The 13,316-nt window shown below is 33.8% G+C and overlaps 1 protein-coding gene across 6 annotated transcripts in view; it reads left to right on the top strand.

The window, feature by feature from the left end:
• GULP1 (GULP PTB domain containing engulfment adaptor 1) overlaps positions 1 to 13,316 on the top strand; it is a 227,727-nt gene that overhangs the window by 188,555 nt on the left and 25,856 nt on the right. For 3 of the 6 annotated variants that reach the window (XM_014587590.2, XM_014587588.2, XM_014587591.1), the window contains exons 5-7: positions 9,398 to 9,514; positions 9,710 to 9,790; positions 10,185 to 10,277. In XM_014587590.2, the coding sequence (XP_014443076.1) occupies positions 9,398 to 9,514; positions 9,710 to 9,790; positions 10,185 to 10,277 (291 nt within the window). The remainder of the gene's footprint in view (positions 1 to 9,397; positions 9,515 to 9,709; positions 9,791 to 10,184; positions 10,278 to 13,316) is intronic. The other 3 variants (XM_006147846.3, XM_006147845.3, XM_014587589.2) reach the window with 2 other exon arrangements.

Raw genomic sequence — 13,316 nt, 5'->3', positions numbered from 1 at the left:
AGCTTATCCTTAATAGCCAAAAGCTAAGATCAAATCACAACATGGATAAATGGTTAAACAAACCTTGGTACATATCAACCATGGACCGTAGCTTAGCAATGAATAGGAATGAGCTCTTAATACACATGACCACATAGATTACTCTACAGAGACTAGGGATTGAAAAAAGCCAGTCCTAAAAGCCTACATATTTTATGATACCACTTGTACAATATTGGTGAGACTAGGCTTGAAAACAGTATGCCTGAAAAATACCAAGATGAAAGATTCTTACTGTAATGGAATTATTATCAATACCCTGGTTGTGAGTTGCACTATAGTTTTGCATACGTTACTGTTAAGAGAACTTGAATTAAAGCTACACAGGATGCCTCTGTATTATTTCCTTTAACTGAATATAAATCTAAAAGTATTTCAAAATAAAAGCATTCAGTATTTAAAAAAAAACCTGAAAAATAAATTATAGCCTATTTAGACTCAACTTTTCATCTTATTTGAAGTAAATACAGGTCAAAGTGAAGCAGTGACATTCCCAGAGTTACAAAATTAGATAAGGACACAGAGACCTATAATTTTTCTGTATGCTTGATATGATGAAAGCCAACCCTAGTGTAATATAAGACTGGTTGGAATTTATTGTTATCATCATGTTGTATTAATAAGCTTTAAACTTCCATAGTCATCTTTGTAAGTTTAAAAAGAAAACTGTTTCTTATTGTTTCCTTTCACTTTAAAAAAATGTTTTCATTCAAGAGGCATGGAGCTTTTTACAGTTTGCTGATAATAAAATCTCCCTCATGAAATTCTGTAATAATGGGGCATGGAACATTACTTGTTTTGAAAGATATAATTTTGGGGAACTATGAAGGATTTTCTGGCTAAAAGGTTATTGTAGCTTAGGAGAATCTCTTTTATAAAATGATTACATATTAAAGAGCAATATGTGCTTCCCAAAGCTAGTTTTTAAACATTTAGGTAGACAGCACACATTGCTCTGTGGACTGCTGAAATTAATTGATAAAAGTTTCTCATTTATTTATTAGGGTTTGGTATCTTTTTCTACTACCTGATATTGTATACAAAAAGAAAGTTTTCTCCTAAATAACTGCTAAATCCATTGGAGTGTGTCATTGCTTTCATAGGTTTGTGGATATAATTTTAGATTAATTTTAAGGTTTAAATTACGCAGTGGTATATTGACAATAAAAACATCTTTTCTAATAGAGATGTGACTCTTATGCGGAGAACCAATGTGGCATAAGAGTAGGGCCATGGACTTTCACATGCAGAGAAGAAACTCAAATTACTGTTTTTTATTTCAATGGGCAAATTATATGATGTTTCTGAATATTTGACTCTGTAAGTTGAAAGTGGCATCAATTTTATAAAACTATTGTGGTATAAAATCAATTTAGACAAAATAAGCAAAGTCTCTTACATAAATATGTACACAACACATTTTAATATTATTTAAAGTTAATGTTGTTAATATTTCATAATATAACAATTTCTAAATGAATATACTTGATGTAAATGAATTGGATAGATAATGAAGGATTATATAATGACTAGTTGCTCCCATAATAAAATGTTGATGATTCTACTCTTATAACTCTTATAATATATATAAACATATACACATAGGTAGAACTGTGCAAAGGTTTTAATATATGTCTGTAATGTTATACACATTTTGTCTGTACTCCTATGGAGTGTGTATGAGACCAAGACTGAGGGTGAGAGTTAATGATACTTTAAATGTACCTATAATGCTCAAAAACTTTTATGTCGCTTCATATATATACATATATATATATATGTATACATATATACATATATATATATATGTATACACACACACATGCACATATGTTCAGAGAAAAGAAAAAAAGATGGTACTGATAAGTAAAAATATGAAAATTTCAGCATAAAAATATCAAATATATACCAAAAAAAGTTATATGGTTAAGCAAAATACCTAAAGTAAAAGAAATGGATAAATTTAACATCAGATTTAGAATGGCAAAAATCATCAGATTGGGATGGTTAAAAAGAAAATCAATTGTGTGAACATTGGCGAGAGAAGTTATCCACCACAAGAAAGTAAGTGATGATGGTGATGATAACAGCCACAGTCACCTGTGTGGTAATGTACAGTGTTCTAACACATGGGTTAAAATCGCAAGAAAATGGGGGAGAGAAAATAGAGCAGAAAAAATTAATGGCAGAAGAAATCCCAGATGTAATACAAATCATCAAATTACAAATTTGAGAAGCTTGGCAGACTTCAAGCTGAATAAGTATGAAGGGAACTACCTTACTTCTAGTATCAGACTATATGAGAGAACACAAATGAAGTAATGAGTGGATGTTAAAAGCAGACATAGGAAAAAAAGACACATTATATTCATAGGTACAGATAAAAAAGTAATTTAAATAAAAGGTAAATTTATTTTTGATCATTATCAAATAAGGCCAGAGGAAAATGTAATATCTTTAACATTATTAAAGCCATGTGGTGTCATAACAGAATCATACATCCACTGATGACATCTTTTCATGGTTAAGTTAAAACAAAACATTTTTTTACTAAATGAAACTGATGTGACTCATTGCTAGCACAACTGCACTGCAAGCTATGTTTAAAGAAAGTTCTTTAGCCCAAAGGGAAATAATAGCAAAGGAACTCAAATGTGCAGAAAGGAAAGACAAGTAAGAAAAAAGAAACAAAGAAAGAAAGAAAGAAAGAAGGAAGGAAAGAAAGAAAGAAAGAAAGAAAGAAAAGAAAGAAAGAAAAAAAGAAAAAGAAAGAAAAAAAGAATGAAGCACTGAAAATGGGAAAATGGTGGCTGATAGAAAATATTCTTTTATTTCCTTCCATTCTTTAGAACAGTGCTAATTGTTTAAAGCAAAAGTGGCATATTGGTGACTGTATCATGCGATTAACATGTCGTAATAATAGCACAAAGTGTTTACACTATTGGACTTAATGGATATAAACTATTTCAAGACTAATTCACATAAAATGATAAAATTTAACTAAGTAGATTAGGTTAAATTAGAGATTCATATTGTTGGACTGGCCCTATAGTCTAGTGGTTAAGGGAGTTGGGTCTCACATGGTCAACAGTGGTTTGGATTCCAGTCCTGATAGCTTGAAAAACATGCTGGGCACATGTGTGCTTATGGCCAGAATTCTGATAGGATGGACAGATGAAGAGGGGATTGTGGTATGGCCATGCCCCATTGGAGGGAGCTATCTCTCCTCCCTCCCCATCTTCTTCTGTCCTTGTCTGGTGAGTGCATTTGCCTCTGGAAATTAAAAGGAGAGAAAGATGCATATAATAGGGAACAATCACTAAAAAGTAATGCAAAGAGGTATATAGTAAAAACCTAAAGAGAAAATAAAATAATACTTTTTAAAAAAATGAAACCAAAAGAAAGTGTGAGAGGACAAATAGCATAAAAATAGATGGAACAACTGGAAAATAAAGAACAATGTAAATATAAATAGGCTAAGTATACTAATCCATGGCTGAGATTATCAACAGGACTTTTTAAATGCCAAACTCTTCACTCTTTAGAAGAGACACACTTTAAATATAAAATCAAATACAGGTGAATAACAAAAGAATACAGAAATACACTAAATAAACAGTAAGTGTAAAAAAAGTTGGTTTGGTAATATAATAGAAAAAAATGTGCTGACTTAAAGTCAGGTCATATTACCAGATATAGAGATAGCTCATAATGATTACAGGGACAATATATGTCATGGACTAACCTTATTCATTTTAATAAATGAAACAGAAAAATCTAACAATTACAGAGAAAAAAGGGCAAATCTGCAATCAGCGTTGTAGATTGTAATGCCATATTCTCAGAGCAAGTACAAAAAAGTTTTTAAATAGTATGAAAAAATAAAGCCATTGGGACCAATAGGTAGTGTGGTGGTTAAGGCACTGGACACTCTCATGTGGCCGACCATGGTTCAAGTCCTGGACTTCATAGCTTGCTTTCTCTCTTTCCCACTCTGTCTCTGTCTCTGTTTCTGTTTTTCTCTCTCTGGTCAAATTAAACTAAATAAATGAATAAATAAATTAAAAAAAAATGAAGCCATTAATCCACTCCACTATTTTGATCAAATTGACATGAATAGAACACTATCACACAACATGGGCCAGCAGGTGACATGGAGGTTAAGGTAGCTGGAGGGTAATTTATCACACCCTCCTCCCCACCCCGTCTCTCTCTAGTGAGTATATGTACCCTACAGCAAAAACGAAAAACCCACAGAATGTATTTTCTGTAAAAGCAGACAGGCACCCTCAAGAGTCTTCAAGCTGCAGTCCACCCTCGTTCTTTCCTGGCCCAGATCACAGATGCCTATGTCCAGCATGGTCAGGAACCTCAGGCATCACAAACATAGGGCCTTTTTCATGTGAGTCCGTTGAATTACTGTTGTGCCACCACCAGCTCCAGAATTTGCATCATATGCTAACTCATGTTGAGATCCAACAAATCTCAAAATTTAAAGTATCACGGTGTATCAGACTTCATATCATCCAAATATTTGGAGTTAAGACACTCTTTACATAACTACAGCTCAGAAAAATAATTACATCATAATTAATGAATTATTCAATGCTTCCCCCCATGATTGTGAAAAAGGCAATGATTTTCATTCTCATTACTTCTATTTAACATGGTATTGAGTGTGTTTGTAATGAATAGGCAAAGGTAAAAGAAGACATAAACACTGAAAAGAAAGTAATATTTTCACAGATATAATACCAATGTTTTACACAATAGAAATCTTGAGAATCTACAAACACTACTATATACTGCATATTCATCACATGAAACAACTTTAGCAAGAACACAAGATTTAAAGTTCATGTAAAAAATTAATTGTAATTATCTTCTAGCAAAACGAGCAAACAAAAAAAACTAAAAGTCTATTTACTATTGCATATAGTAAATAGACATACATGATATAATAGGTCTTTAAAACTACAATGCATTTATAGTAAAATCTGTAGTTTTGCTTAATAAAAAAAGAGGTCTTAAAGTAATGGGAGAAAGATAGCATATTCGTGGATGAGAAGACTCAGTTTTATTCAATGGTCAGTTCTACCAAATTGATGCATAGATTCAATATAATTCTGATCAAAATCACAATGGGATTAATAGTAAAAATTGAAAAGTTATTTATAATATGGTAGTAAAAATGGCCTAGAACAAAAAAACTTAATCTCGAAATAGAAATCCTGCAATGAAGGACACATAAGAATTGATTTTAAAACTTACTGTAAAGAAACTATTATCAAGATAATATGGTAATAATGTAATAATAGATAAATAATAAATTAACCATTTTGTAGAGCATAGACATATCCTCACATACGTGACCAATTTACTTTCCACAAATGTAACAGTACAATTCAATGGAGAGGGAACATCTTTGACTAGTGATGTTGGAACAACCAGATAACTATATGAAATAATTACAAACTTATACTACATGAAAGCAACTTAAGATGGATCCTAGACATAAATGTCGAAGCTTTTGTGTCTTATATTAAGCTTTTTATTTAAAACAGGAGAATATTGGGGCTAGCAGATTGCATAATGGTTATGTCGCTGGACTCCCACAGAGTGGACTATGGTTTGAGTCCTGGGTCCAATAGCTTAAAACTCACACCACGTGCATGTGTGTGCTTCCCCAAAATCCTGAGAGAAGGAGGAGAAAGATTACAAAGTAGCCATCCTGCCTTTGGGAGGGTGATTTCTCGCTTTCTGTCTCTGTCTCTTTGGCAAGCACATATGCCCTATTATAAAAATGTCTCTCTAAAAAATAATAAAACATAGGAGAATATCTCTGTGAATTTCAAATGGACAGTTTTTTAGAATGACCCTAAATCACTAAACATGACGCAAATAAGTTTACATTGAACTTTATGAAAAATTAAAGTTTCTTTTAATCTCTAAACATTATTAACAAGAAAAATATCAGGGAACTATATTCTCAGTACATGTATCTGAGAAAAAGGACTTGTATCCAGAATATATAAAGAACTCCTGAAAATCAGTATAAGACAAAACACCTAATAAAAATGAGCAGGAAACTTTAATAGAGTGTTAGTTTATTAAAGAGACTATATAAAAAGCTAATGTGCACATGAAAATGGGATACACCATCATCGTTCAACAGGGAAATATAATTTAAAAACACACTAGCATAGCATCATTCATCCAGTAAAACGATAAAATTAAAAAGACTATCAAAATCTGATGTTGGTGAGACTAGAATTATATCTCTCTTACTGCAACAATTATTTTACAAAACAGTTTGGTAGTCTCTTATAATGTTAAACATAGACCTATCCTGTGCTTTACCATCCTGGGTATTTCTGCAGAGACATGAAAATGTATGTCTACAAAAATATTTTACAAGAATATTTGTAGCAGTTTTATTTATAGCTAAGAACTGAAAACACTATGAAAGTTAACCTACAGGAAAATAGGTGAACCAATTACTGTGTATTCATCACCTGAAAAGCTAATTGGCAAGAAAAATAGCTTATTATATGTATGATACATGTGACATTCAAAAACCAAATTAGCAAAAGAAGCTAGATATGAAAGAATACATGCTTTATGTTCCATATTTCTTGATATCAAAAATAGGCATATCTCACCTGCGGTGATGAAAGTGAAAGCAGAGTTTTCCCAAATAGATATGATTTGATTGGAACTAGGTGTAGGAATCTTGCTGAGAGGATAGGAATACTTTCTATTTTTAATAAAATGGTAGTTACATATGTATATACATACATTAAAACACGCAAGTTGTACAGTTCTAAGCTGTGCATTTTACTGTATATAAATTTTATCTTTCTCTCTCCAAAACTGTGAAGGTTGTAGAGTCAGGAATTCTAGATGTGAACTCTAGGTTTTCCACTCACTAAGAGACCTTGGACAAATTAGACAACCTTACAGTTGCAATTTCATGATATGTAGTGTGAAAATAATAATAATCCTCACTTTATTGAGTCATTGTGAGAATCAAGTGAGGTAATCTATGCAGAATACTTACTGCTAAATGCTCAATAAAGTTTTGATAGTATAAAAAGAGAATATAGTGTTTAAAATAATTTATATAAAAATAAAATGTTATTAATGATGAATCAACAATGTTATCATCTAAACAATCCTCTAGAATGTACACATTAAATATTTGAGGTTAAAATCATGCTATTAAAAGTTCACATTGAATCTGTAATTTAAAAGTTAGAAAAAATAGTGCCAGTAAGTGGCCTGGTGACTGTTGCACTGGATCCCAATTGACGAACTGCACAGTTCGAGTCCCGGACCTGGCAGCTTACAAAACTGTGTGCATGCGTGAGTGGGCACGCGAGTATGTTCCAAACCCTAAGACAGTGAAAGGGATTGCTGAGTCACCATTCCTTGGAGGATTATTTCTCACTTTGCCACTCTCTCTTGCATGCACTCTTTAGCAAAAACTTAAAATAAAAAAGGAAGAAAAAATTTTCCATAATTTAAAATATATTTTTATTATAAAATAAATACAAATATGTTACCCAAATTTTTAAAATTAGAAACAAAACCAAAAATCATTCAGAATACCGCAACTTAGCATACTCACTTTTACTGTCTTTTATTATTACATTTGGTCCCAACATATAATATAAATAAACTTACTTTCATGTTTTTCCATTAAATTGAATAATTGAACTCATAGATGTTAGTATTAGTCTTTTTTCTTTACTTTTTGTAGTTTTTAATAGCTTATTTTCTTGTTTTTTTCTCTATATTTAAATAATCTAAGCTTTATTAATACAAATATTTAGATTTTAAGGTGATAATACTATATAACAAGGTGTTAGGATTTTCAGATTAGTTAAACCATGGCATTTTCAATATTTAATGTTATTACTAGTTTTTCTGTTATCTGGTGATCTTATTAAATATGACATATTTCTGATGCATTAAATTAGTTAATGTCCTTGTCAAATTTCTTTATAATGTTAACTAAATTAATACTTAATTTAAATATAAATTATTAAATAATACTTTTTTGCAAATAAGCATTTTATTTTTTATTAAAGTTGATTGAAAAATACACTTTTGGATTAGCAGCAAAATAGTCTGCTAATATACCTTACCCCTAAATTAAGCTGCCTCACAGACCCAATCCCAGTTCTCATTGAATTCTCTCAGGTCAGGGAGTTCAGGGAGGGGTGGTGAGGTGGGCAGACCTGCCCCAGCCGCTAAGCAGACAGATGCAAAAGAGAGAACAGGGGCCCGAGCCACAATCCATTTCTTCTGAACTCTTCAGTTTACTTATCTAGTGTTTGTTTTGCTCAAGATGCCATAGAGATGTGCGTGGAGAAGGAATGAGTTGGTAAATTTAGGTTATTTTTGGTAGTTCCTAGTTGAGAGATCAGAGAGTATAATTATTTCCCAGCCCCAATTCAGACGACAGTAGTATTTTAGTGGGTTGGCACTATTTTACAAAATTGTGGACTGTTTACCATCACTGAAAATGGGGAGCTGTCATATAAAATTTCATATTTCTGACCTAATTTTACACATCTCAGAGCTTACAAATCTGGATTGGAATTGCTTATTTCCACCAGCCAACAATGAACTGGAACTGAAAAGCAGCTAGTCCTTTCAGAGGTAGACTGCAAGTTTTCCACAGACACCACCCAGTCAGCCTCATTCAGTTACCTGCCCAGGGCTTACTCCTTCCTCCTTACTAAGAAAGGGAAATAAGTAGCAAAGCCAGAGAAATTGCACTTGGCACGATACTTTTATATATTAGGTACCAAATCTTAGAGGAAGGGAGAAAAACAATTAGGAAAAATATACTGTGATACAATAAATGAAAAATAGGACAGAAAGAACTGTTGCTTCCAGCTTCAATTCCTATTCATTAATGTCCTCTCTCTCTCTCCTTTTTTTATTTTTTTAATGTCATAGGAATTAAATTATTGCATTAGCATAGTCTACTTGGTCTTTTACTACATCTCTATTCTCAGCCATCTTTTTATAAAGAATTATTTATTTAATTTTATTTATTCATTATTTTTAAAAATTTGACCAGAGAGAGACAGAGAGAGAGAGCAAGCGAGAAAACAAGTCACCAGGTCCAGGACTTGAACCATGGTCAACCATGCAGGAGTGTTTAGTGCCTCAACCACCACACCACCTGCCCTTTCCCTTCCCAGCCATCTTTTGAAGTACCTTGTTGATTGTCTTGGGGAAAAAATGAGGTTTTCCTTTTTCTTGATTCAAAGAATAGTTGATATATTATTATTAAAATATAAATCTTTTTCCTTTGTTTTGTTTTGTTTTTGCTTTTACAAAGGCTGAAGAGATAACTTTAACAATTGGTCAAGCATTTGACCTGGCATACAGGAAATTTCTAGAATCTGGAGGAAAAGATGTTGAAACAAGAAAACAGATTGCAGGGTTACAGAAAAGAGTGAGTAAACTAAGCTCATTGTTCACATTTGTGTGATAAAAGTACAGGGAAACTTGCATCTCATCAAACAAATTTAGAAGACCTGCCATTCAATTTCCCCCACACTGATTGGAACTGCTTTCACTGTGTTCCTATAATTTTTCATCCCTGATCCCCTGCACAGTTTGTAACTATTTTATATTGAATTCCCACAAGAACTTAGTGTTCTCATGTGACTTTGCTTCACTTCCTGATGCTTCTCATGGGGATCAGAGCAGCAGAATCAGCAGATGCTGGGTAAGTGGTTTCCCATGCAGATCAGATTCCTCTGTAATTAAATTACACCCTTTCTCCACTCTTCAAAATCATCATAAGCAAGTTTCACTGTCTTGCGGTTATACTCCAGGATTATGGGTATTGATTACACAGTACTACAAGGAGACACAAAGATGAGGCATTAGAAACATAAAATTGCACACACATAAAGACATATTTCAAGTTTAATATGTCTTTTCAGTGACCTAGAATCCTCCAATATGCCCCAGATTTTATCACATAATTTGATCACTGTGCCCAAAAAGTACATTAAAACTTTAAATAATATAAAATCCTATTCATTAATGTAACCAATATAATAATCAATATTTTCCAAAAAGCTATGAAAGCTATTCAATAATCATTTGCTTTTTAGATCCAAGACTTAGAAACAGAAAATATGGAACTTAAAAATAAAGTACAAGATTTGGAAAACCAATTAAGAATAACCCAAGTATCAACATCGCCAGTAAGTATATTAAATATGTGTGTGTTTTCCTTAGAAATAGATTTTGTGGTGATAAGGCATCTCTGGATCACTAGTCCTGCCATATTTTAAATAATGCTTGGGGATAAGTAATTTAAAACTAAATATGAATAGAAATTGGCTAAACCAGATGAATTTAAAAGTTAAAATTACCTATGTAGTTCAAACCAGAGTTGTTTTCTGCATTGCTCTTTTCCCTTGTGTTTTCTAAAATACTTCAACCTGCAATTAGTCTTTCAGTTTTAATACACGTTTTCTCTTTTTGGCGTATTCTTCTTTTCATTTCTATTGATTAGTACTTACTGAGGTTAGATTTAATGACCCATGCTGGCTTAGCCCTGGAGTGCTGAACGTCATTTATAGGAACTGGGCTGTTAACAATACTGAATCTGGTTTCTGATGTTACATAGCAGGGGTTCCCACTGGAAGTGAGGCAGAGGCCATGGTATTTCAGACAGACACTAAAATGTGTGTAGTTTCTATGTCAGTTTTGATATTCTTTTCCCAATACCACATATGCTATCATTATTACATGATTTTAGTGAGAGAACTTTTTAGAAGTGAGGTAGAATTTAACACATTATTTTTTTGTAGGCATAATATATTGAGGAGAAGACATTTTTTCCCCTCTGAATTATCTGTATTTTGGATATTTCCCATTAAAGTATATATCTCATTAGGTATTTAAAATATTTAATAACGAATTTACGGCACGATTGTATGAATTGAAACACAATTATGCTATTTGCAAACTTTTGAAAACTTTTTCTTGCAAAATTTTGTTTACATATCCACTTTTGTCAATTCCTAAGCTATACTCAATGAAGGTTTTTATTTATGAAGCTTTAAAAAAATTTTTTTAGGCTTTTTGCCAAAGCACATGTGTGCTCACTGGAAAGAAACAGGGAGAGAGGAAAAGTGAGAAATCACCTCCCCAGAGAGGATAACCACATTGCAATCCACTTTCTCCCCATTCTCCTCTCAGTATTTCTGGCATCATGCACATAACACCTGGCATGATTTTCAAGCCCAGACTCGAACCACTGTCAGCCATGTGGATGTCAAGCACCTTTACCACCATGCCACCTGCTGACTCCCCAATATTTTGGTATTTCATATAGACTATTTCACCAGTTTATCACCGTAAAGAGGAATACTTTTTTAAAAAGTTTTTTTTTTAAAAAGAATTTTTTCATTTTATTTATTACTACTACTATTATTCATTTTAATTTGACAAGAGAGAGAGAGAGAGAGAAAGGGCAAGTGAGATAGGAAGTTGCTAGGTCTGAGACTTAGACTGTGGTCAGCCATGTGGGAGTTGAGGGCCTTAACCAGTACACAACCTGCCGGCCTCTGTCATAAGTGTTTTGTTTGTTTGTTTGTTTGTTTGTTTGTGAGAGGTTTTTGCTATCGCATGTGCTCGCTCGCCAGAAAGACAGAGAGAGACAGAGAGACAGAAACAAGAAATAATCCCCCAGGGGGGATGACCATGCTGCAACCCCTTCTCCTCTTGGGATCTTGGGCATGCACGCACCCATGCCAGGCATGAGTTTAAGCCACCGGGTCCAGGATTTGAACTGTGATCAACTATATTGGAGTCCAGTGACATAGCAATTACGCCAACTGCTGGTCACCCCCATAAGAAGTTTCATTTAGGGTTTCAAACTTGGCATTCTTGGCAATACTTTTTTTTAAACCCACACTTTCCCATCTTTTATACTGGAAGAGTTGATATTTCTGTTGTTTGGTATGTGTTTGTAACATTGGGTCTGAAATGGGTGAGACAGAGGGTGGGAGTCAGATAACTATGTGCACCTGTTTTGCTCAGGAAATAGCAGGAGCATATTTTTTAGGTTCTGGCTTTATTGTAATTTCCCTTTTCTGTCTCTCTCTCTCCCTCCCTCCCCCTCTCCCTTCCTCCCTCTCTCCCTCCCTTCCTTCCTTCCTTCCTTCCTTCCTTCCTTCCTTCCTTCCTTCCTTCCTTCCTTCCTTCTTTCTTTCTTTCTTTCTTTCTTTCTTTCTTTCTTTCTTTCTTTCTTTTTTCTTTCTTTCTTTCATGTACTGATCACTAAGAGTATGCACTTTTTTTTGTCTTCCTTACCAGAAGGGATAGATTATCAGCTCAGTCTCCTTCGATCTTCAGTCTCAAATTGCAGCATATACTCTTTTCTGTCTCATTTATGTTGAGTCTTAATATATGCATGCTGTGCAACAAACTAGAAGCAAAAAAGATAAATACAAAGAAATTACTTCTTTTCAAGGTGCATTACTAAAATACTTATTTTTGGAATCCCTCCTATTGGAGAGTAGTTTTCCTTCAACCTGTGTCCTGAATACAAAGGATTAAAAATTGATACATCATCATTTTGGACATAAAGGATGTTCACCTTGTATCTTCTTTTTCTTTTTTAGAGCTTTTTGTTACAGGGTGCCTGCGCTCTCCAGAAAGACAGAGAAAGACAGAGAGATAGAAAGCGAGAAATCATCCCCCAAGGGGGATGGCCTCACCACAATCCCTTATCCTCCGTTTTCCTCTTGGGCTCTTGGGCATGCATGCACACGAGCCTGGTGTGAGTTTAAGCCACCGGGTCTAGGACTCAAACAGTGGTCAACTACGTGGGAGTCCAGCAACATAACCATTACGCCAACTGCTGATCCCTTGTATCTTCTTTTCCTGAGGAAGGAGAACTGAGGATAATATTTCAGGGGACAAAGTAGATAAAGAGGAGTAAAGAGATTTGAAACATATTGATAAATTGGTTCCTATTCCTCTCTGCCCCAAAATTGTTACTACCTTGGACTAGCACTGGAGTAATTGAGAAGAAAGTGGGTCAGGTTTGGGGTTATGAATGAGCATTGGTGGCTTCACATGGTCAGCTTCAGTAATGGAGGATCCTTGCTTCAGTTTCTTTGGCCGTTGAGCTGAGATAGCCATTACAGGTTGTAAGCATGAGAGTTGGTATCTGAATGAAACACGGATTACCAGTCAGTATATTCATTTGATCGGCAATTCTCATTGGT

Source organism: Tupaia chinensis, unplaced genomic scaffold (genome assembly GCF_000334495.1).
Source record: "Tupaia chinensis unplaced genomic scaffold, TupChi_1.0 Scaffold000225_1, whole genome shotgun sequence".
In the NCBI taxonomy this organism is placed as follows: domain Eukaryota; kingdom Metazoa; phylum Chordata; class Mammalia; order Scandentia; family Tupaiidae; genus Tupaia; species Tupaia belangeri.
This window is presented reverse-complemented; position numbering and strand designations above follow the sequence as displayed.